The following is a 24307-nucleotide window of genomic DNA, read 5'->3' on the forward strand; positions in this document are numbered from 1 at the left end:
TGTGTGTGACTTGGGGGTATCGTTGCAACTTGCTGTCTAGGCGGTCTACTTTATGTTTTATTTCTATAAGTAGTACAACTGTTTTTATGTGATCTGATGATCTCCTTGATTACCTTGATTGATGTGATGATCAATGGTATGCAATGCATACACACATGGACACCTTTACTCTCTGGGCATGCAAACACCCATACTCGAGTCGTAAGGCATGTGTGGGTCAAGGAAGCACCTGTAGACATTTCATCATACAGGATTTACCTATATAACCTACAATATATTATGTACAGTACATTTTTGCATGTAAAAAAACCTTAAAAATACTTCAGACGGCTATGAGGAGACTTGTATTCTCTATGCTCTATGCTGATCTCTATCTGGTCGTTAACCTACAGTGTATACATTTGAGTAAATTGATCAGCCTTTTAGCCCAGACAAGGGCCCCTGCCCTGGGAACTGGCCACTTTGGCCTTGTCCATAATCTGTCCATCCACTGTTCCACACAGTTTGAGTTTGACCACTTAAACTCTATGGAGGCTACTTGACCAGGGTCTTACAGGGCTCTATGGGGGGTCTACAGGGGTCTGCCCCCCCCCCCCCCCCTCTCTACAAGTAAATATCTTCCTCGAAAATAGTCAATCTGCAAGCAGCTTGTAGAGCTGCTTGCCCCCCAGAACAAGGATGCCAGTGTTCATGTGGTTAAACTGGAAATAGGCTACTTGTTAACAGTAGACGTTGACACGTCTGAAGCCTGGCCTTCAACACGGAGAATAATGGCTTAGTTTTACAGGAGACAGTGGGAGGTTTATGAGAACCCAAAAACAAATCTGTCATCTTCCAGAATTGCATCATTTTACAGACAACAATGAGAGGCTCATGAAACTCATCTCCAAGAATCCTCCCTTTAGTGGACGCCTTTTATCACCATAATTCGTCTGAGCCTGATAAAGAGGCAAGGTGGGTGTCCAAACTAACAAACAGGTATTGTGTCCTTTTCCCTATCTCAGTCTAGCAGACAGTTACACACCAGAGAGCATAATTATTGCTTGTTCCACAGTAGCGCCATGCTCTGGCACTTCAAGGACACGACATTTCACTGCTATTTTGGCAAGCCTATTCCTGATGTGAGAATTAAGCAGCGAGAGTCTTTATAAATCCCATCCTCTCTTGCTTGACCCAATACAACTAACCAGACAGGCAGACTGAACAGAAATACAGACAACAGTTAGAATGCTGCTTGTGTGTGTTTTCTACTTGGGGGCATCGTTGCTGTATAGGAGTGTGGGGGGTGTGCCCCAGTGGGCTGCAGACAGGGACAGCAACCATGAACTGACGCTCGTCCAAGAACAGCCAACGACAGGTCAGACTTAAAATAGCATTTCTATTTTTGTGCAGTTTGTATTTATTTGTTTTGTTGATTGGTTCAAGACTTAGTATATGATAGCTGATTATATTCAAATTTCAGGCTTAATATGTGCACAGAATATTGCTTCTAATTATATTCACTTCATTTGTATTATTTTTTCAAAATGCAATCATGATCATGAGATAATTAAGAGAAAGTCTTATGTGATTATTTCCAGAGATTCGAGACGGTTTGGGAATGACTGCAGATATCTCCTCCTCATCCTCCTTAGTGTCTCCTCAACTCCCTGACAACACGCCATGTTTTGGAAGGTCATGGGGACCTTATGAGGCGCTGGAGTCTCTCTTTGCGGCGGTGCAAGAGAGTGAGCTGGGGAACCATTCTCTGCCCCGGTTTGGACTCTGCTCAGCTTCTGATGGTTCAATGGTGGTGGCAATCTTATCAGAACTCGCTAATGAAGCAAAGACAAAAGAGCAAAACGCATTGAATGTTCTGCACCCAACCAAAGGTACATGTATCAGTGTTACCTATTTCTGTTCAGATCTAGTACATGTTTTATTTCATCTGTACAGTAATGCTGTACAGATCTGTATAATAGTGTTCCTCAACCTCTTTCATTTCAAAGACCCTGAGTTTGGCATGTGTTAAGGCCACAGAGATTTACGGACCTATAACGGTCCATATGGTTCCTAATCCTAACTACCAATCATTTAGCTGGGGATCCCCCGGAACCCCGGCCCTCAAGGACCCCTGGCGGTCCCGGGACCCCACTTTGAGAAACACTGCAGTAATGAACCTCAAATGCTAGACATGTTTTGTTTGACATGTTTGTGTCTTGTCTTCTACTCCATCAGAGCCGTTGGCAGACAGAGAGGAAGAAGCAGGATTGGTGTTGACCCTTAACATCCCACCGTCGCCCCTGCTCAGGCTTAAGCCAATATTGTTGTTGGATATTTTGGAGCACACCCCCACAGACCCGTCAGACCTGGAAATCACTTTCAGCAGTGAGTCGCTGGACCCTCCTACACAGGTACGGTAGCCAGCAACTATGTGGATTTTGTATTAATAAAATCAAATGTGTAGGTTACAACAGTTCTACTCTGAATGGGAAATACACCATGACTCAAGCTCTTAAATAGAGATTCATAGCATAAAGTCAAACCCACACAGCACTAGGCCTTCATACAGGCATGTGTTTTGTTTTGCAGACCGTGTGCCTTTCAGAGGGAACGCATTACATCATTTTGACAGGAAAGCCATCAGAGAGTGCCGGTCCTCAGAAATGGAGGATAACTGTTGATGCACAATCTCCTGATGCAAGTATGTGTCCATTTCTGTAGATCTTTTGTTCAAATAGCCTGTAAGGATTTTGTGCCAAGTGTTTGTTCACTCTTTTCAGGGCAGAAACTGCAAGAGATCATTACCAGTGGAGGATCAGAAAATTACTTCATTGTGACTCCACTTCTGCTTTTCTCATCGGTCATCGGAACTGACATCAGGTTGAGTTCAGTCTCATATTCCCTTGAAATACCTAAATACATACAATTCTCAAAAAGTTGTAATGCCTGAGTAATACTTAGTTGTGTGCCAGTGTTGTGTACCAAAAATAGCTGACATACAGGCTCACAATGTATCTCAGTCTGATGTGTTGTAAGCGTGTAGATCTGCTATTTTCTGTGCGCAAAGTAGCCTATAAATTAGACTTATATCCACTGGAAAGACGAATTTGCCACAGCTAAAAATACATTTCCCTGGTCAGATTGGTCTGGCACATCTCGGTTTGAATTACACTTTGCTCACCCCATGCAGAGTTGGTGGGTGACAAATCAGAGCCCTGCACTATTCAAAGTGGGACATTTTTTGCTGTGACGTTTGAATCTGTTTGTATACACCCCTTGGAAATGAATCTTCCACAAACCAAACCAAAGTTCCAGACTAATAGTCTGGAATAGTCACACAGTGACATTAAGTCTGCCCATGCCAGCTAACTTAAACCCTCTACACTGAACCCGAGTTGGCTCTGTACCGCTTTTTTTCTCTATACACCAAAAGTAGCCATCCTACAAGCTCACAACTTGTCACAACGTATGAGCTTGTAGATCGGCTATCTTTGACTAATGGTCCTCGCCAGAATATGGATGTTGGTTCAAGTGGTTAAAGCTTTCTAATTGTCTATTGCAGGTTTTCCCACCTTCCAGGGTCCACCCCTGCCACGTCAGACACGTTCTCCTTCCTATGTGAGCTGCATAGGTTCCTGGCAGACGCCCTGCCTGCTAGAACCCCCCTACACGTCAGCACCGTGAAGCTGGACACCTTACAGTCCCTGCCCCCCCTCAGACTGGGGCTATCCTCCAGCGAGACCCTCCTCACAGGTAGGGCCTGTCGCCATCATGGCATGTTTTCACTTGACCATTCATTTGTGTGCAAAGAATTGCGATTAACAATTTGATTGTATTTTGGTTATTGAACATACTGTAGGAACATAGGCTATGTGTAAAGATTACATACGGTACTTGTCTGCCTTGGCTTTGTAAACCAAACTTGCACAGGGGAAATACATAATGTTGTACTTTCTAAATTAAAAAATTAATAACAATAGCCGATCTGTGACCTTGTAGTTTGGCTATTTTTGGAAAATGTTAATGTATATGAACATTTTACAACAAAGTATTAAAACGATTATGATGATTCTACAAAGATAATGGCGATTATCACAAATGATTGCAATTTAGACGATTATGCAATTGTGACACTCCTCGCAGGGCTTCTCAACTCCTCGGCCCCCATGCTGTTCTCCTTCACCCTGGGCTCTGACCTCACGACGGTGCAGCGCGTGGAGCTGGCCCTGTCTGCTGCCTTGGTCGAGGTGCTCAGGCAGCGACTCAAAGAGGCCATGGACCAAATAACTCAGGTGACGAACACTGAAAGTTACTCAGTCAAATTTGTGCTCATTTTTCCTATTTTAAAATAGGGCTTAACTGGTTAATTCATAATGTACCTTTTCCCTTCCTAGAAATGTAATGGAGTCAGTCATAAGTATACAATATTTGTCTTCTGAAATGTAGTGCAGTGTATCCAAAAATACAAAGACTGAAGTAAAGTACGGGATTCTCCTTATTGTAAATCTAAATCAAACAGTGTCCTGAAAAACCCATGTTTATCTATGAAAGTGGTTAAACTTCCAGGGACCCCCCAGAAGCAAAGAATTTAGTTAAGAAAAATCGCTTAAAAACAAAAAGAAGGAAAAAAATATATATACCAGGGTATTCAAAGACTTGAACACATTTTCACGATTTAAAAAAAAATAGCAGTTCTATAAGCTCATAGTGCTGTGTCGTGCTATGAGTTTGTATTGTATATCTTCTATTTCTTTTTAATAGCAGCTAAAATGACACAGATGCTTCCCTGGTGTGTACTTTACTGTCTGCCACAGGTGATGAAGGAGGAGGACGTGGGTCCCGTTGTCATGCAGAAACTGCACACGCTCAAGGCACTGAGTGGCTTTCCTGCAGAAGGACCAGCAACAGGTGAGCTACAGGGTTTCTGTCACTAGTTCTATACACACCCCATGAAGCCTTGAATCCATGGAGTTGGTTTTTGTCGCATTACTAAGCGAATCATTTGATGGCCGAAATGTCTAATGAGTCATTGAACTATTGGCTTTGGAATGTGACAAAAACAAAAGAAAATAAGTCATTTGTTGGGTGAACTACTCCTACTACGACTTCATCCATTTTCAATGAATTGGTCCTCATGCTCATTATAAGATGGTATATTTCTGTCTACTAGCTCTGCGTCTCAGAGGAGGGCTGTGTACAATTAAAACAAAATGGGTGAAGTGGACCTTTACTGTACAATTTCGGCTTACTTTTACCGTACTTGAGTATTTCTATTTTTCAAAACTTTCAGAGGCAAATATTGTACTTTTTACTCCCCTAGAATTGTTTGAGAGCATTAGTCACTTGTTGCTTAAATTTGCACTGTAATCTTTAATTGTACTGTTTGACCACAGGAAGAATGGGGGATCTGAAATAAAACCATTCATGATTGTAATTAACAATTAACTGTGATAACTCTTCCAGGAGAGAGCCAGTACCGTGCTTTTCTTCTGCTGAAGGCCGTGCAGACAGCCGTCCGCTTATGTGAGGCAGAGAGAGGGCTGCGGGCCGCAAGGTCGAGCCAAGGTGACCTGGGGAGATCCAACCTGTGCAGGCTGCACAGCCTGACCGTGATCCTCGAGAAGTTTGTCCTTGCCCCTTACAACTACGACATAAAGAACTGCCACGGAGTCTGTGCCATCCCCCTGCCGAACACCAACAACCACGCTGCCCTCCTCAACTCCCAGATCGGCGCTGGAATAGATGTGGGGCGCTCGCTGTGCTGTGTCCCTGTGGCGTACGAGGAACTCTCTGTTCTTGACCTGGACCCGCGCCAGGGGGGGGTTTCTGAAATCCGCATTCAGCCTCACATGGTGGCGAAGGAGTGTGGATGTCGCTAATGGGTAGTGGTGGACATTAACAAAAAGCATGTAGGCTACTTGAGTAGCTACTGTACTTTTTTTTTCTTTTTGAGTATCTGTGCTTTACTTGAGTGTTTGTATTTTTTGGATAGGCTTATGCCTTACATTCCACTAACATTCAAAAGAAAACATACTGTGCTTTTGACTTTTCTATGAAGGGAAAAAGTACATTATGTGATAATAGCAGATCTACAAGCTCACAAGTTGTCCTTGTGAGCTTGTAGATCGACTATATTCGGAGAGAAAAAAAAAGTATTTTAGTACAAAATTGACTGAACAACTTTCATATACCCTGAAGAAGGCCATGCGGGCCCCTACACATGGGTTATCCCCATTTTTAACTAATTCTATTTTGAACTAGCCACATCAATAAAGGCTTTTTAACTTTTTTCACCAGAAGAGTGCCATTTTTTCCTCTTTGTTGCAGCTTTCAGTTATAATCGAGTTATATTTGGAGGACTAGCTATATTTCACTCAAGTACTGGGGTTATATTTTTGATTATTGTCCTTTTTTGTTCTTCACCTTGCCGTGTGCTTCTCAGCAACAAATACATTTTAACCACTTAACAACTTACACATACATCAAAGGAAAATAGACAATCTCACAGGGTGCTTGTAGGTGTGAGCTTAACAGCTTGTAGTGAAGCTATAGACTTTTGCAGAATATTTGCCTATTTATGCCAAATGTTTGCCTATGTGGTTAATTGAAATGTTTTAATTTATAACATGTTTAGTGGCAGACAAGTCTCTACTGTATGATGATGGCATGAAACACAGGCACTGGTGATAGAAATGCACGTTTTAACTCAGAGAGGCTGATTTATTTTTCTTGCAAATACGTAAACAATGCTAAACAATTCATGTGCTAAGCACAATATTGAGCTTTTAGAAATAATTCCCCCATTTTTATGCTATGACTTCTGTGCTAATTGTCATTGTACTATTATCCCATGTGTTAAGAGGTTTGTCCTAACTCTTCTTTGGAAATTGCCATAAAAGAATTGTGCTCTAATACATATACTGTACATCTAGACATATGTGAAACCAGATATACTTTGATTGCATTTGTGTATGTATTGGGATACAAACTATTCATTCAGAGAAATATATATTTTTGATACAATGTCAGCGTGTTTAAATATGAGCCTATATTACTTCTATCTTCTCATTCTTCTGTATTAGACATTTCCTTTAGGATCAGTGAAGTAAAAATAAACAGACATTCTTCATTCTCTACACATCATTTCTCAAATCTATGATTTCATGTGTTGATACTATTAGACACAAAAGCACAATGGAAAGTCAATTGTTTGTACTGTACACGATCACTGTTGTTATTGATGTCGGTTATGAATGATTAATTCCATCTGCTGAATGTTCACTTTTGTCTTACAAGCACTATTAAAAAGAATCAATCAAGCTTTGCTTTTGGGTCTCATGATTCCTTTAGCTCCTCCAATAGGTCTTTTTCTTCTTCTTATGGCTCCAACTTCTTCGGTTCCCCACCAACTCAGAACACTATCCCACACTGAGGCTGAGCCCTGTTGGCAGATAAGAACAAAACACACAGGCTAGGTTTACAAAAACATTTGCAGTGGTGCTGGAATTACTCACTTTTTTTTTTTACATAAGTATCAATACTGCAATGTACTCTGTTATTAGAAGTAAAAGTCTGGAATAACTCAAATATGACTAAAACTAAATTATTATTAGTATTTTTTTTTATTTTTTTTGTGGCTTTCACCATTTATTTTATATTTTCTTATGGAGGGATAGACAGGAAATGAACTGCCAGATTGGATTACCAGCCAAGGTGCCTGGACCGCTGAGTCACGGCCCAGGCCAAAACTTAAATTAAATTAAATTAAAACGGATACCTGTGCTGTAGAACCATCTTGTATACTTCCAAAGAAGGACCTTACACCCACTTCTGTCTCGTCTACAAAAGAATCCAGGGCAGCTGACAAACAAATTGAAAATGAGTGAAGGGAGGCTTGTTATAAATAAAGCTGTTTTCTCTGTCCGGTTGATGGTTTCAATACTCACTGTTAAAGTCATTGACTCCAGAGCTCACAAGCACTATGACCATGGCCAGTACTATGCAACGGTTCAATGTAAGCGCCTTCCATGGGTTTGGGACTTCACTCAAACTTTCAATGGACAAAATCCGCTCATAAGACACTGAGAATGGGACAGAGAATCCTTAGCTGCATGGCGAATGACACAACATTGTAATTACATTGAATCTAAATGTTTGTGTTATACATAGATGCCTCGTATAAGCCCTTTGGGGGTTTTGCCTCCTCCTGGCACTTTTCTTTGATATTTTGTGTTGTTTTATTTTGTATTGTTTTTATATTGTGCTAAATAAATCAAATTGAATCAAATATTCAATGCAGGATATACAAACTTACTTGTGTTGCTTTCAGAAGGTTGTGTAGGCCTAGACTTTCCTTTTTTAACTCCTATAGGTTAGGATGTAGCCCTACATTTAAAGAAGAATCCAAAATCAGGTCATACTGTACACTAAGACAAAGCCTATTTTACGTTATTTCATTTATGAACACAGTTGCTTGCTTTGCTTTGAAGTCTGTAAACAAGTACTGCACAACATGCCAGTGTTGTGCAGTCAAAATGTGTGTCAGACACTCATAGACCAATATAACGTAGCTTAAAATAGGAATCTGCACCCCCCCCCCTCCAGAGCTAGAAAACACATCAATGCTCTCACAATAAATTCTAAAGTAGTACAGTATACATACTCCTCTGTGTGAAGTCAAGACTCTTATCTCTGTATTTCTCTTCTGCACTGAATGTCCTGTCCACAGTTGTGTTTTCCGGTAGAGCTGAGGGTGGGTTCCGCTGTGGCTGTGCTAGCGGTCTGGGGAACGGGGGAGTCTCACACACAGACACACACTGCTTCATATCCCCTTGCTTCTTGACTGACAGGGACAGATGGGGAAAGGAACAAGAAAGAAAACGACTCATATCACTTTTTAATACAGTGGTTCTCAACCTGTGTTTTACAAACAAACAATAGTATAAAAGATGGTCAACCACTGGCCAAATTGTCAAATAATAAAGAGGCAAACATTTTGAAAATAGACGATCTACAAGCGTTGTGAGCTTGTAGATCTGCTATTTTCAAAATATCTGTTATCTGTGGAACCGAGTCAAACTAAATTGAATGCCTCAACTCCTACTATTCCAAGTGCTTGTTGGGGTGGGGGGTCCTCAATTCAAATAGGATTATTTGGGGGGGGGTCCCCACCTCAGTTCAAATATGAAAAGGTTGAGAACCACTGCACTAACACAAGGGTTTTCAACAGGTGGTCCGTGGACCACTGGTGGTCTGTGAAGGTATTGAATGTGGTCCGTGACAATGCATATACAGTAGTAATGTAGGAAGGAAAGTGAGATCCCTGATGTCATCAATATTAAGCCCATATATGGAGATCCCTGATGTCATCAATATTGGCCAGCAACTCTACATCTGACGTCAAACCCTTAGATATACAGTATGGAGCTGACCTGTTCTTACATTCTATATGTTGATCCTTCCCCATCCATCCTTCCTCTTTGATGTCTCCCTTTTGACTGACCTGTCCATTTAAACTCTAGACGGGCCTGCCCCAAAGTTATTAGTGCAGCCCCGCCCGGCAGCCGGCAAAAACTAGAGTTCTCAACAGGCCTGAAAATGAATGCCCGGCCCTACCTGGGCCCTCATTAAACCCTGTACACTCAAGACACTGCCCCCACTGCCACCCTTAGATCTCTATATATGGAGCTGACCTGTTCTGACATTCCATGTTGATCTGACCTCATCAAACCCTCCATATATGGCCAGTACAGAATTCCTTCTATATGTCGATCTGACCCCCCATGCCAAAGCGCCAGCGCTCGCCCAGTAGTCTGCTGTCACCCACGCGGATATGTTGATCTGACCCCCCATTCCAAAGCGCCAGCACTCGCCCAGCAGTCTGCTGTCACCCAGGCGGATGCGTGCACGTGACCTCGCCCTAGCTTCTGGCGTCTTACGACATTCACATTCAGCACCAGTAATACGCCCAAAGGGCGAGGTCGCGTACGCGCATCCGCCTGGGTGATGGCAGACTGCTGGGCTGGCACTTTAATTGGCATGGGGGGTCAGATCAACATATGGAATGAATTCTGTACTGGCCATTACTGGCCATATATGGAGCGTGTCTTGAGTGTACAGGGTTTGATGAGGTCAGATCAACATATGGAATGTCATAACAGGTCAGCTCCATATATGGAGATCTAATGTTGCGTTCACATGGGGCAGATTAAACGATGCAGTCTACCATAACCATTCATTGTCAATGAAAGACAGCGACATGACGTTGCAAAGGCACAACGATGCATGTAGCTGCTCCAATCAACTCGCAACATGTCTTTGCATCGTTTCATCTGCCTGTGTGAATGCACCCTATGGGTGGCAGCGAGGGCAGTGCCTTGAGTGTACAGGGTTTGATGAGGGCCCAGGTCTCGAAGTTGTGTAAGTAAGTGAACAGAGTATATTTCTACATTGCAGTATTGATACTGCAAAATGTGAGTAGTAGGCTACTTATGGATATAATAGCGACGATAGTAAATTGATTAATTGATTGGTCGATGACGACACCACCATGTTCGTCATATGCACGTCACTGCAATTAGGACACGCCCCTCTGTCAAAGCATTAGTCTGCGCTCTGCTCCACAGAGCCATAAACTTGACGGAGAGGCAAGAGAAGGTCTGCGGGCGTGGACGTTGGCCGGATGGTTAAATCCAACCTTCAAACAATATTGAATAGCCATTGTTTTGTAAGAGAAAAAGAGAGACACTTAATATCCAAGATGCCAGTAATTGACCAAACCAGTAATAACCCCGCAAGTGAGAGGTACGTCGTCATGTAAAATTGCCGTAAGCGACGATCTCTTCGAAGCAGCGGCCTAGTTGTTTTTGTTAGCTCTAAATACGCGATGCGGAATATTTCCTGGATTGGTACAAGAATTTCCATATTACATTGTTTACAGTGTCTGGCTTACATAATAGCATTTACCTGTACACAATCCCGAGTGCTTTTATGACTACGTTTGCTATAAAGCAAGAGATTACATCTTTTGACCATCCTAATTCATTGACATAATAAATCATGTTTTATATTTCCCCCATTGAGCTTTAAGTGTCCAGCAATTAGACGGCAGCGCTTCTCTTCTTGAGTCAACTGCTGTTGTGAAGGATGTAGCGTAGCCACATTATAGCTAAGGCTAACAGCGTTAGCACAACACAAATCTCGCTAGCCAAGGTGGACCGACTACGACTACAGAATAGATTTAATTGTGTACGTCGTTGCACGACAAATAAAATAAAAAATACGGTACATATTTTCAAATGAAAATGGTCGCGTTGATTATTTTTTCTTCCTTTTTCCGTATTTTAGTTTTTGGTCGTAAGAATGAATAACTGTAAATTAGCCCCAACGCCATAACCTAGTTATGTGATCATGCCATGGCAGCCATCTAGACGTTGTGGTTCTGTGATGTTGGATCATGGTGCTGCCAGGCAGCCATCTAGACGTTGTGGTTCTGTGATCATGTTGGATCATGGTGCTGCCAGCAGTGTCAGCCATCTACGTTGTGCTCTGTGTGGGCACTTGAAAGCAAGGCCCTTTAAGCCCTTGTTTTTCAATGTACCTAATATATAGGACAAAGATTCCGAGGATAGCCAATTACGTCATGTACTGTCCTGTCAGTCATGTGGCGCTTGTTTTGCAGTTCAAGGTCTCCATTGCAGCTTGTCCGCATTAACGGTGACATCAGTGGCGTATCCTGATCTTATGTATGCCATAAACCTTGGATTTCGTAGATGTATGATGGATTATTATAACTCTATGGATGGATTAGCCGAAAAACATAGCATCAAAACTATTGACATTATTTTTGCTGAGATCTTAAACTGCCTTATTGGTTGATACAGTTTGCAGAAAGTACAGATGTACACTTATACAATAATGCAAAAAGAGAAATAAATCATGAATTATAAAGACATACTATACAAGAAATCATCACGACTAGGAGCAGTAAAATTATATTTACAAGAAAAACGTAGGGGTTGTCATTTATTTTGGTAAGCTAGACTGGTCTAGGGGTACACTATTTATAAGCTCAATATAGTTCTCTTGATGGTTTTGATTTATTTTATTGCGCCAGCTAACTCGGGCGCCAAGTTCCATTGTACCCTTGTTGTGAAATAGATAAAGTTGCATACTGGGTTTGTAACATTGGTAATGAAGCGCTGAGATCTGTGGGATGACAAAAATAATCTACGGATTGTGCTGATCCATGATCTGACTTAGTGTTATATTAACTATTCTGAGTCCATTTGTAAGCCAGTGGACTTTACTTGGTTAAATTATGACCAGGCAGTTAGCTTGTTGGCCCAGGTCCCACTGTGTACGTGCTGTTCAGCCTCTAATGAGAACGGCAACGTTTCAGCCTAGGAAATGTAGGTCGAATGACAAACCCCTTCGTGCCCTTGTCTGTCGTTGTTGTAATCATTTGACATGGTTATGTCTGTAGACAATACTGTATTGATCGAGATTGTGTAGTTTCACAACCATGCACATATGTTTTTGGAAATTTCCATTCTGATTGCAAAAGAGGTAGTGGTGTGAAAAATTCTATTGCAGCACAGCCATTTTGAACAGGTTCCTGTTTGTGTAATCGACAGGATCTTTTTCAGTGAGTTGTTGCTTTTGATATTTATTGGTCGTGAAGTGAACACGCTGAATGAAGCTTTGTATTAAAATAAACAAAGAGTGGGCACCTGAGGTCTTCCTATTTGGTAGACAGACGTCTCTCAGCCAGGTGCCCACTTTGCTTGTTGTTATAAATTAATTGACAGATGTGAGATGGTATTGTATCTGTAAAGACAGGCTGGCACTGGCAGCCCATACATGGTGTGTGTAAAATGGGCTAATGTTATGGATCATTGGCTGCTGCAGTTGTTTGTTGAATCTCAACTAAGCCAAAGCACTCCTTTTCACCTCCATAAAACTGGTTATATACAATTACTGTCTGTATTTGTACTGAACTGAACTTGTCAACTACATAGAGACCAGAATAGGATAATATGACCCATAGTCCACCCCAAGCACTCCACTAATGTTCCATTTGGCTTAGCATATAGCCTAGTCTTTGATATCCGTTGTGTTTTTATCATTTTCACATTATATGTTATGGAAAATCACATGGGAAATCTGCTGTTATGCAAGCAGGAGCTTTAGACTCATGCCCCATGTGACAAGAGCAGCTGTCTCAGCCAAGATCACTCTCACTCATGAATGTGCATCACTGCCTACTGTGCGTATGGGGGATTTGAAGAACGCTATGATCAGCATAGAGAAGTGTATTGAAAGCTGTTAGTTGGAATGCCTTGCAGGTGAAATGGGAAGAGGAAGAGCAGGATTTCTTTTAAGCGTGGCAGCTACCCTTAACCCTTGAACTACCGTTGACGGTTTTGACGTAGTGAATTAATTAATCCAGACCTCCCGTTGACAGGATTGATGTAATTGTTTTATTCCCTAATATAATGTTTTGCTAACTGCCGATGTCGTCCACCTAAAACCGGACGAAATCCTCCCGTGCACGCTCGCTCGCGCATTCAGGGCTTGATTGGAGCTTAATTTGACTTATATATGAAAATAAACAACGATAAACAACCATCGCATGGGACCGGGGACAGATACTATAAGGTTGACATTGACATGTTTGCTCCACATATAGCACAGCAGTGGATTTGCCTAAGTCTGCATCTGTGAGAGTGTGTTCCGGTGCTGTGTTTTAATGGGATTTGTTCCCAATAGGAGCTCTGAGAATAGGCCTGTTCTTGTGCAGTAACACACGAAAGCCAGGCAAATTAGAACACACAGTGGCCTCTGAATCAAAATGGCTGGGCAGGCTTGGTGAATTGTGTAATGTAAGCTGGTGTTTGTGTCTGTGGTTATACACTGGATATACACATTCTTGTTACCTACTCCAGAGGGATGAATAGGTTATGTCAAAAGTGTAAACGGTGTGCTGAATTATGAAGGTCATCTTTTTTTCTTTTCTAGTGAGAGTGCTGACAAGCCAATAGCCATCGTCGCTTAGTGTTCTCTTGTTGTGTAACAAAAAAGCACCCAGCCTCGTCTATTACAGTTACTCATTGTGCCCAAGCCAAGCATTCCTTTTGATCATTAATCAAGGTGTTGTGTAGTTTTATGAGCAAATCCGATTATTGGACTTCAACCTTGAGTTTGTTTGGCTTTAGAGAATATTCTCACTCAGCATTGGCCAATATTTTACTAATTTCAGATGCAAGTCAATCAACATCTTCTTAAGTGTGACGTGAAAGGTTGTAATTTACCCTTTCCAGTGCTCTAGGTTTGAGTTGAATCATTCTGTAACAATGGCTCCATTTGTGTGTGTGTTTGTTTCACCCTCCAGTACCTCAAGTCCCATGAGGTCCTCTCTTCGCTGCAGTAACCCGGGTTCGGGGCCTCTGTGGTGCTCCTGATGCCCCTCTCCCACCCCTGAAGATCCCAGGTGGGCGAGGGAATGATCAACGGGATCGCAATCTTTCAGCTAAGCTATTCTACTCTGTAAGTTCAGCCATTCAAATATTCTAATCTATTCTTAATTTCTTGCAAACTGACCACCAGTGCTGAAGAGTCTATGCTTAGCATGCTTTCTTTGATCAGGTATAATATTTGCAATGTCTGAAACTGAAATGACACTTTTCTGTTTGTTTACTCTCCCGTCCTGTAGGATGCTCATTTACTGGTTCTAGAAGAGCCTCCGCCTCCCAACGGCCGAGTGCGTTTCCTGCTCTTTGAGCCTCGTCGATTGGAGGGCAAGCATTGTGTCTGGAGGGCAGCTCTGAAGGGTGGGAACCTTTATGTTGAAATCCCTCCCGGGGCTTTGCCTGAGGGCAGCAAAGACAGGTTGGTTGGTAGTGATAACTAACTACTTTTCTTTTGTCCGTTTTGTAAACGAGCATGTATTTCTTGAACCTCTGATTTGTCCCAGGACTAACATCTAGCCTGGGTTCCAGCCTAATTCGCTGCGTTCCGCGGATCTGAAAATGTCACTTCGTTACTCAGTCTGGACAGAGAGTTTTTTTTTTTTAAATCTTTTGTGGCTTTCGCCTTTTTTATTTTATATATTTTATGGAGGGACAGACAGTAGGCTGACAGGAACTGGGGAGAGAGATGGGGGGGGGGGGGGAAGACATGCAGTAAAGGCCGTTGGGATCAGGAGTCGAACCCGCGGCACACTGCCAGACTGGATTACCAGCCAAGGTGCCTGGACTACTGAGCCATGGCCCAGGCCGGACAGAGGCTGCTTGACTCGCATTTCATAACGTCACCTGTTACGTAGCCACGTTGTTGCTGATACAACAACAGCCAGCGGCACTCTTTCCATGCTTCTCACTGTTGACAAAAATAGCGCCGTTCAAGACTTGAGAGTAAAAACCTACTGTAAAAAGTAAATGATTCAGTAGTACAAAAATGACGGCTGTGTGGGGTGAGTTTAGTGAAGGACAAGGGCAGTAGCTGCGCAGTGCGCATTGATACGTCAAACTGGTGTTTTTCCTCAACCTGCAACACAGACCAATCAGAAGCCTCGGCTCCATTTCAGCCTTCATATGTCCTGCCTACCTGTGGAGAATAGGAGACTTTCCAGACTGAGTAGCGCAGTGACATTTTCAGATCTGTGGAACGCAACCAATCAGGCTGGAACCCAGGCTAACAAACATCGAGGTATGTGGATAATTTGTAAATCTGCCCTGTGTTAATGTTTACTGGTCTTCTATTATTTCTTTGTCTTCAGTTTTGCTCTCCTATTGGAGTTTGCCGAAGAGCAGCTGCAAGTGGATCATGTGTTCATCTGTTTCCACAAGAACCGTGACGATAGAGGTGAGGTTTGCTCTTTTGTTTTGTTCTTCAATCAAAACCATTACGACACAAAATCAGTTTTGACCTCGTTATCAACACTTTTTGATGTAATGCAATGATCCAGTACATGATGTCACGCATACAGAACCAAGCTGCTTTGAATCGAGAAGAGAATGTTTTCAGTAGAACATTCCTGTTAATATCAGAATATGATTTTCTTTTCCTAAAGTAGCCTAGTCCTGCATTTAAGCCCTCACAATACCAGATCTATTGTTTCAAAACAACCCAGCTCTGTCCCTCTCCTGGTCTATGTTTTTTCAGCATGCAACTCAAATCGCTCTCCTCAGTGGTAGGGCTGTCAACATCGCATTTAAATGTTTAATTATTGTCTGAATGTTACCTACTTGGGCTGTAGACTGCACCTTTGCTTCGTGCAGGCCTCTCCCTGAAGATGGCAAGCTTCATGAGGCTTTTTCATTTCCTTAATTTTAATCTCTGTGGTCGAGCTGGGTTCTGATCTCTGCGTTATACGATACAACTTTATTGTCAGCTTTCACTGAAATTTGCTATTGCTATTATTGCAACATGAAAGAATAGGCCTGCCCTGCTATTTCTTTTCAATCCGCTGTGAATTATAGATGGCAGTGTCAACAAAGTAAAAATACATTTATGTAGCAACCTATGTTTTCAACATTAAAAGTGCCAAATGTAATTTTTTCACAATTAAATGTGATTTATCCTTTATGATTCAATTAGCATGCAAATATCGAACTGAACCATAGTTTGACAGCTGTACACGGTGGCAGGGTGCCTCCTGGAACATCTGCCACAATGCACTAGTGTAGGGGTGTCAAACTGGCAATAAAGGATGATCCTAAAGCGGTGTTGGAAGGTAATAAGACAGCTACATAGGTCAGCATGAATCAAATTGAACACAGATGAAGGTGTATGTGTAGGCAGTTAATATTTATGTATCCATATATTTTCCATCCTCAGCATCCCTACTGCGTACGTTCAGTTTCCTGGGCTTTGAGATTGTGAGACCGGGACATCCCCTTGTCCCTACCCGCCCCGATGCTTTCTTCATGGCTTACAGCATCGAGCGAGACTCCTCTGATGATGATTAAATTACCCTGAGCAATTACACAAGCATTGTTGCTTTTACTTGTGCTTAATTTTGCATACCATTTTATGTGTTTCAATATTTGCACTGGTGTCAGATTTTATAGGCCAGGTATGTTATGTAAGCACCCATATAAAATCTGGGCAAATGCATCCTCACCAATGTATTCCTTTCCATGCGTAGTGCTGATTTCCTATTCACCCTTCCCTTAAACCCCAATGATCATCTCTATGATGTAATATTTATGATTCAAAGAAATTTACATTCATCTTATTCATGTAATTAGATGTGTTTCTATCATCATTTTCAGTTGATTTCATGTTCATTGATTTTTTTTCTTTTTCTTTTTTGATGTGTGCATGGAGTTTGATTTGTTGCTTTGATTCACTTGACAGAAATCTGCATGTTGTAACTGTGCTAAATAAAAGTGCTCACCTTAAAAAAAAGAAAGTTTAGCAGTGTGTTATTGGAGATGTGGACAAATGATGTATTGGATGGCTTACTGAAAAAGTACAAAACATAAGGAAATCTTAAGGTAGGCTTATTTGTTTTTTTTATTCGGTTTGGGCAGTGCTGACAGGGCTAGAGGCATCACAAACGAGCATAATGGAGTATTTACAATGGATAATAATAGGAGTAGCCTACTTAGAGTGGGAATAGTCTCATTCCATCTTGAGATTGAACCCCATCCATCCAATTGCCTTCATCAGTGTTTCAGAGTCAGAAAATGCTAGGTATTGCAGGCAGAGGCTGTCCTCCCAATGCGGAGGTGGCTGATCCTGTACCAGACCCCCCTCTGCCAGTTTCATCACCAGTAAGGCCCGTTTAATCAACAGCCAGTTTTGCACAGTGGTGATTGTGGAGCTGTTTAACTTGAAGAGCTCGGTGCGGGGGCCCCAGAGAAGGGCCTGAAGGATAACTACAGTATCTGCTATATGGAGCTCGCTGGTCTCATCCTTGAGCCGAGAGACTAGATCAAGCAATCCTGCTTTATACGGAGAGTTGGGAAAGGTTACAGCTGAGCCCTGTGTGAGAGAAGTAAAGCTGTCTTGGGGCTGTAGACAGTGCTGAAGCAAGGCTCCGATCTGGGTGTTTATGGAAGATGGCAGGTGAGATATAAAATGATCAGAAGGCTTATGGTCAAAGACTACACGAGGGCAACCCCATGTTCTCCACCACATCTGAACGCTTTGTTTTTCCCATTTTCTTTTCTCCCATTCTGTTTCTTCTTGTACTCTCTTTTCTGCTTGAGTCATGCTGATTCCGAACTCTGAATTTTCTACGTTCGCGCCCTTTTCTTCAGTTTGTTCAGTTTGTTCCCTGATCTCTCTTTTTGGCCACACCAGAAAAATATCTTGGGGCCTGAGCTCAATATAAGTGACTGCATGGCTGCACAGATGCTGCAGTGCCATCACGAGCTGTAACAACAAAAGACACAGCTGTCTTTCATAGAGCAAAGGTTCGGATCTTTGCAGCATCCAGCTCTCCAGAATAAAGTCTTCCAGGGTGACTTGTGGCAAGTCTCTTTCAATGCTCACTGAGTATCCCTGCTGGAGTGAAGACATAACTGTGGACAAATCACACTGGTGGTTTTTGCTACACTTAATGCTGCCCCCAGATGGTGGATTTGCATCAATGCAGTCTGACTGAGAAGGGAGGGTCGCCACTGGATCATGATTTTGTATTGTGTTCGATTTGTTCTTCAGGGTACTATCATCAGGTGGGAATTGAACAATGACCTCCTGGAGATTGACATGTGACAGCAGACTGCTGTGTGCCATGAGATCCAATTTAGTCCATCGGTGCACCTGGAAAGAGAGATTAAATTGGTGCTTCATGAAACAAAAATAATACATTTATGATCCAGTAAACATTGTTACTCTGCCACATTCAATGATTTCCAAAACAAAATTGTAATCGACAGTATATCAGTTAATCAGATTGTTTTCTGCCTTGCTGTTGCAGTGTCATTGCAACACCTGATGGCAGTTTGGGGGAAGTTGGTTTGGGTGGTTTGAGGTAATCTGAGAGCTTCTAAGAGATGTTAATTTAAGATAGTCTCTTGTCAGATTCTGTTGCCTATGTGTGCATCAGTACATGAGCAGCTGCTTCTGCTTGCTAGTAGCTGCAGGCTTTATATGACAACAGAATACATTATCCTACATTATGAATGCACACTATATTATGCTATATTCAGGCCAGGGCTGTGCACTGCACACAGACTTGATGGCAGGTGGCCTACATACAGTAGTTTACCCCCACCACATAACTAGATTAACTACACATGCAAAATTAAAAAAACTGAATCAAAAGTGTACACACATAGTTAAATCAATGTACTGTATGTTGCACACTGGTTGGCTTCTATGTGTGTGATTTGACTGTTTGTATTTGACTGTGTACAATACTGTAGAAAAATAATGGATAATAATATGAAGATGAGCTTACTCTTCCACTAAGCACCCTCTTTGGAAACTTGGGGCTACACAGGCTATAGTAAAGTGAATCTCCTATCTGCTTGGGCTTGTAACCTTGACACAGTAGGAAGTCCTGGGGTTGATATGTGCCATCATCCATATCATTTGCCTCTCCCCGCAAGAGAATCCCTGCCTCCAATCTCTGTACCATACTCCTAAGAAAGAGTAGGTGGCGATGCTGAATTCCCTGAGCGACCACCCCTGGATCACCAAAACCGCTGAAGAGGTATGGAAAATGTTCATCAGGTGTGTCAAAGGACAGTTGGGAGAGGGACAGTAACGGTACCGGTACCAGACTGTTTATGACTGGTTTTAATTGGTCTCTCTTGTCATGGACATGAGGGCCAGGGAGGGCTGCAAGCATGTAGACGGGATTGTCAAAGCTGTGAGGGTGACCATAGAATACGGGAGACAGGGGAGACATAGGAAGCCGAGGAGATGGTGGGGTTATGCTGCCACAGGGGAGGGAAAGCCTCCGAGCCATCCTCTTCCTAGGGACAGGCGGTGGGGTGTCATCAGAGAAATATCTCTCCTGGTGGCTGTGAGGAGGGTCTGGATAATATAGATTCACACCATTAACTCACAAAACACTGAACATAAACAATATACAATATCATATTGACAATATGTCTAAGGTGTTGGGAACAAAATGTTTAGAATAAGGAAGAGAGAATGCATCTACATTCACACTTCCACATGATCACGGCATTGGAACAAACTCCTCTTGTCACATTAAATAGCATAGCCACTGTGAAACACAATTTGTGTCGGCTGAGGTAGTAAACAGTTGGTTTCAGCAGGTGTTACTTCCTCACTTTCAGTTCTCATGAGAAATGGGAATCTATTGAATGGACAACCAATGACAGTTACATAACACTTAACATTAAATATCAGTTTATGTTTTGTAGGCCTACTTTTTAGAACTAGGTTACCAAGCATTACGTAGGTTGCATGTGTAAGCCATGGCCAGAATATGGTTTAGTTTACTTCATTTTGTTCGATCACCCCAGTGTTGAAAACAAGTGTAACTTACCATAGCGCTGGTGTATGGGGCACTGGGCTGAATGGCAGTCCCCACTGCACGTATTGTTTTGGTGATGGGGACCAAGAGGGCTCAACACACCACCATCACACCCCAGGTCTAAACTTGAGCTTCGGGAGCTCCTGGAGTGTTGACTCCTGTGTAGACAAATAGTCATATTCACCACGGCACGGCCACATACACTAGGATTCATCAATGCATAACCATCTCAAGTATAGACTTTCCGTTTATCTTTCAAATGGGCACTACTGTATTGTAAAAGAAATACCCATTGAAGTATGAAGGGCGATAAACATCCATTGTGACAACTGAAAAACAAGTTCTCATAGTACAGTGATCATGTGCTTTATTTTAACTGTAAACAAAGCAGGGCCTGTGTTTTTTTATCATGTAAGTTTGTCCATTGAAATTATGTTATTAATATTAAACAAAGTAATCTAAATAGTGTAATAAGAGTACTATTTACATACATTAGCTTTACACACACACACACACATACACACACACACACACACACACACACACACACACACACACACACACACACACACACTAAATACAAATCACACCCGTGTGAACTGAGTGGTGTAAGGTCTTATATAGACTGATCAGCTGTGGTCTGACGTAATGTCTGACGTAATGAAATCACACCCGTGTGAACTGGGTGACCATAGCAACCATGCTCATTTTTTGGTACGAACAGACAGACAGACAAACTAACAAAGCCAGTCGTAGGAGTGGTTTACACCACTAAAAAACACATTCTTCTGTACCGAGTGTGATCTTACCTGCGCTGTTTGACAGGCAGTGCCGGTGGGCCAGTCGATGCATCCGTTCTGCTTGTAGCACCTGGCTCCATCAAACAAGTCTAGTACACCACCGTCCACTCACCCTGTCCCTCTGTATCAGTCAAGCTGTCTTTACTGGATACCACCAAAGAAACAGCCCTGTTTCCCCTTTTCTCAATTTCTCAACTCTGTCTGTGTTTCTTTGTGCCTTCCCTGTCCTTCTGTGTCTTGTTCTGTCAAGGTTTGAAATGCAGAGTTTGAAAGCATGTACCGGAAAAGTAGTGTCTGGTTATCTGAGGGCAGATATTTTCTCTCTGCTCTAACCTCAACTTGACGAAATGAGGAAATGCAGTTTTGCGTAAAAACTGTTACCATTATGGTTATGTTTTTCTTTTTCTTCCCTTTTTTCTTTTGGTTACAGTAGACCTACAGTATATTCTCCATATGACACCCTAGCACTACACCCAATTTGTTGCTCTATTTGCTTGGGTGAAGTAGTTGGAACTACCTAACTTTATATTTTTTTATGTTTTTGATTTTTTTCCCATAAATTAGTGCTATTGAACACCGTTTACATCTGTGTGTTGGTTAAAAAAATTAACCAATGAATCGTATTTAAAAGCGCTTCTGACAAAACCTCTTAACTCCATTGGACCCTCAAACTGTCTGCTATAAATCAGCCAACTCCACCACCTCTCCCCCTCTTCATATATGTGTTATGTGACAAGAAACATGCATTCAGAAGCATTCTCATATATGTGATAGTTGTCGGGGGCTTCATACTATATAGGAAAATGTACAAGTTAATTCATATACAGTTATATAAAGTAGCTGCTTCATAATCTTAATGAGCTTCTCTTTTTATCTCTTATTTTCCTGTTTAAATATGGTTTAGATATCACAAATGTATCAATAGTTCATAACTTACTGCTGTTAAAAAGGTTTACTGTACATACAGTATTAGTATTTCAAGTGTTGTATATGGAACATTGTATTTCTTATTCTTTACATGAATATGAATATGAACGTATCAATAATAAATAATAGCAGCCTCTCACGCATCGATTCAACGATCTATATCCTTTGCCGTAACAGTACCATTGTTTATACGGTTTGAGAGTGAGTAATTTCCGGCTTTGACCAAATTTGGACTCTGTAATGGGCATAATGAAAATGTATGAGTTTTACCTTCAGTGAACCTCATTGGGCTCCTACGCAGGTCTGTCTGTTTCTATGTACACTCCGAATGCTGACGTGTTGCCTAGAGAGCATATTCCTGAGTAAGTGCCCCTTATACTGTATAAGTGCCATCTCAGAATGAGTCACGGCCCCTAAGCAAAGGGCTATTGTCTCTCTGCTTTTCAGTTTCAGTCCAGTTGTATTTTTGAGGGGTGCTAGCCACTCTATGTTAATGTGCGTGTAATGTTTAATGTCCTAACACAAACATAAAATGCCATTGACAATGAATAGTTTTGAGTGTTTGTGTAAACACAAACATTGCGTAAACACAAACATTGAACACAAAAGTGAGGACGCAAATTGTGATTGGCCGGCTGGCTAGGCTGAGATGATTTATGATGATGTACTCTCATCATCTCATCTCATTGAAATACATGGTGAAAATGACACAAACATTCTCAGGAGGTTCCCAGTGTAAGGTGCCCACACAACTAGTCTACTCCGTTAAATAATACTGGAACGTATAATGGAAAGTAGGCTACACCACCCATGCTTCCTGTGTTTTCTCTTCACTGGAAACATTCACAGTGAATGGGATCTCAGCTACTGAAAATGCCACAACTGCAGTCGAAGTTGTCCAACAGCACAACATGACTTTTTTCTTACTGTTATCATAATAGATATTAGAGTCTTTTCTGCTTTGAACTTGTATTCCATTTCCATAGTATAGTGCATAAAGTGCAAATGTCAAAATTACAATATGGCTAATATCCAATTATCCATATCACAAAAGGCTACAATTTGGCATTACTGAGGGATGTTTAAGGCTGCATATTGTTGTGCTGTGCAATAAAATCTTAGGCTTACAAATCAAGCTATCCATTGTAGCATATAATCTTTCATTTAAAATTGAGCAATTATTATTATTAATCATTTAAATTCACTCCCTGTCCTCACATGTAGGCATACAGTACATGTCAGCACAGTTTTCCAAATACTTTGACAACTGTGCTGACATGCAGCCTTGGCCTCTAGCAGAACATTCTGCATTGTGTGATCTATTTTAGACTCAGGGATGATGTTTGTTGTTTTTATTACACTTCACATAAGCACAATAATGATGGTAATCTACACAGGAGCAAAGGGAGATGAAGGGTGCAGGGTGGCAGTGGGCGAACATCATTCAAGTGTGCCACTTAATTATGCTAAGGACCCAGGAAAGATGCTAGGTCTCCCTGCTTCTATAGCCTGATGGCTGCATCAATGCACATATACCACATGTGCTTGCTATTGAATCCATACCGAGAAATCTTGAGATGGTGTAAACAACAGCATTTACATGTACCCAAGAGAATAGGATTCAGCATATTATTGGGAATGCCTGCTGCTGTGACAAGTGGGTTCTTTTTCAGCCATTGAATTCAAGTGTTAGTGTGGTTAAAAGGATCCAATATGATAGATAACTCAACAAAACATTATTAATACGATACATTTGCATCAGAGCTTAAACACACACCCACAAACGATTTGAATATATTATATTAATGATTTGACAGGGGTTATTATTCATTGTGTTTGAAGGTGCTTACTGCTTACTTGTCTTGAAAAATATTTTTGGATATTTATATTGACATACAACTAAATTACATTACATTAATGTGGTACAGTACATGACAGAAAAAGTAATGAACACTGTTCTGTAAAACACTTTTCTTTTTAAGCCATTTTATTTGTTTAGACATTGCATGCAATACATACATCACAAGACACTGTATTGGTAGGCCTACTGTTAATTGGGACTCCTTTTTATATGTACATTCATGACCTATATGCACCCACAATGTATCATGCAGATTAGGTATATTATGCACTT

General features: G+C 41.6%; 3 protein-coding genes and 1 long non-coding RNA gene across 4 annotated transcripts; 2 read left to right on the plus strand and 2 right to left on the minus strand.

Annotated features, from left to right (window-relative positions):
- The first annotated feature begins 1199 nt into the window (after window positions 1–1199).
- On the plus strand, window positions 1200–6622 carry amh (anti-Mullerian hormone). The gene is made up of 9 exons (XM_079505762.1): window positions 1200–1357; window positions 1581–1871; window positions 2218–2393; window positions 2572–2683; window positions 2763–2862; window positions 3545–3735; window positions 4126–4274; window positions 4797–4890; window positions 5446–6622. The coding sequence occupies exons 1-9, from the start codon at window positions 1228–1230 to the stop codon at window positions 5859–5861; spliced, it is 1659 nt and encodes a 552-aa protein (XP_079361888.1). The 5' UTR covers window positions 1200–1227; the 3' UTR covers window positions 5862–6622.
- Window positions 6623–6808: 186 nt separating this feature from the next.
- Window positions 6809–8783, minus strand: LOC306926457. Its single transcript, XR_013790385.1, has 5 exons — window positions 8645–8783; window positions 8297–8367; window positions 7929–8063; window positions 7760–7842; window positions 6809–7423 (listed from the first exon to the last, which is right to left on the minus strand). It is a non-coding gene; the product is annotated as an uncharacterized lncRNA (long non-coding RNA).
- A 1814-nt stretch (window positions 8784–10597) lies between these two features.
- Window positions 10598–17398, plus strand: oaz1a (ornithine decarboxylase antizyme 1a). The gene is given in 6 exon segments (XM_079505193.1): window positions 10598–10785; window positions 14375–14441; window positions 14443–14529; window positions 14696–14871; window positions 15761–15846; window positions 16822–17398. Coding segments are annotated over 6 exon segments (669 nt in total). The 5' UTR covers window positions 10598–10663; the 3' UTR covers window positions 16953–17398.
- Window positions 17399–17610: 212 nt separating this feature from the next.
- Window positions 17611–21298, minus strand: LOC306926144 (inactive tyrosine-protein kinase PEAK1; the record flags this gene model as incomplete). The annotated part of the gene is made up of 3 exons (XM_079505404.1): window positions 17611–18756; window positions 19397–19977; window positions 21256–21298. The coding sequence occupies 3 exons, from the start codon at window positions 21296–21298 to the stop codon at window positions 17611–17613; spliced, it is 1770 nt and encodes a 589-aa protein (XP_079361530.1).
- Window positions 21299–24307: the final 3009 nt, after the last annotated feature.

The sequence above is a fragment of the Electrona antarctica genome, assembly GCF_951216825.1.
Source record: "Electrona antarctica genome assembly, chromosome: 7".
Taxonomy (NCBI): domain Eukaryota; kingdom Metazoa; phylum Chordata; class Actinopteri; order Myctophiformes; family Myctophidae; genus Electrona; species Electrona antarctica.

Excerpts from the sequence above, each read along its gene's own strand:
- amh (XM_079505762.1), top strand. The coding sequence starts at position 1,228 with ATGCTGCTTGTGTGTGTTTTCTACTTGGGGGCATCGTTGCTGTATAGG. Across the intron at positions 2,863-3,544 it reads GTCATCGGAACTGACATCAG|GTTTTCCCACCTTCCAGGGT; the intron begins GTTGAGTTCAGT and ends TGTCTATTGCAG. Across the intron at positions 4,275-4,796 it reads CCATGGACCAAATAACTCAG|GTGATGAAGGAGGAGGACGT; the intron begins GTGACGAACACT and ends TGTCTGCCACAG.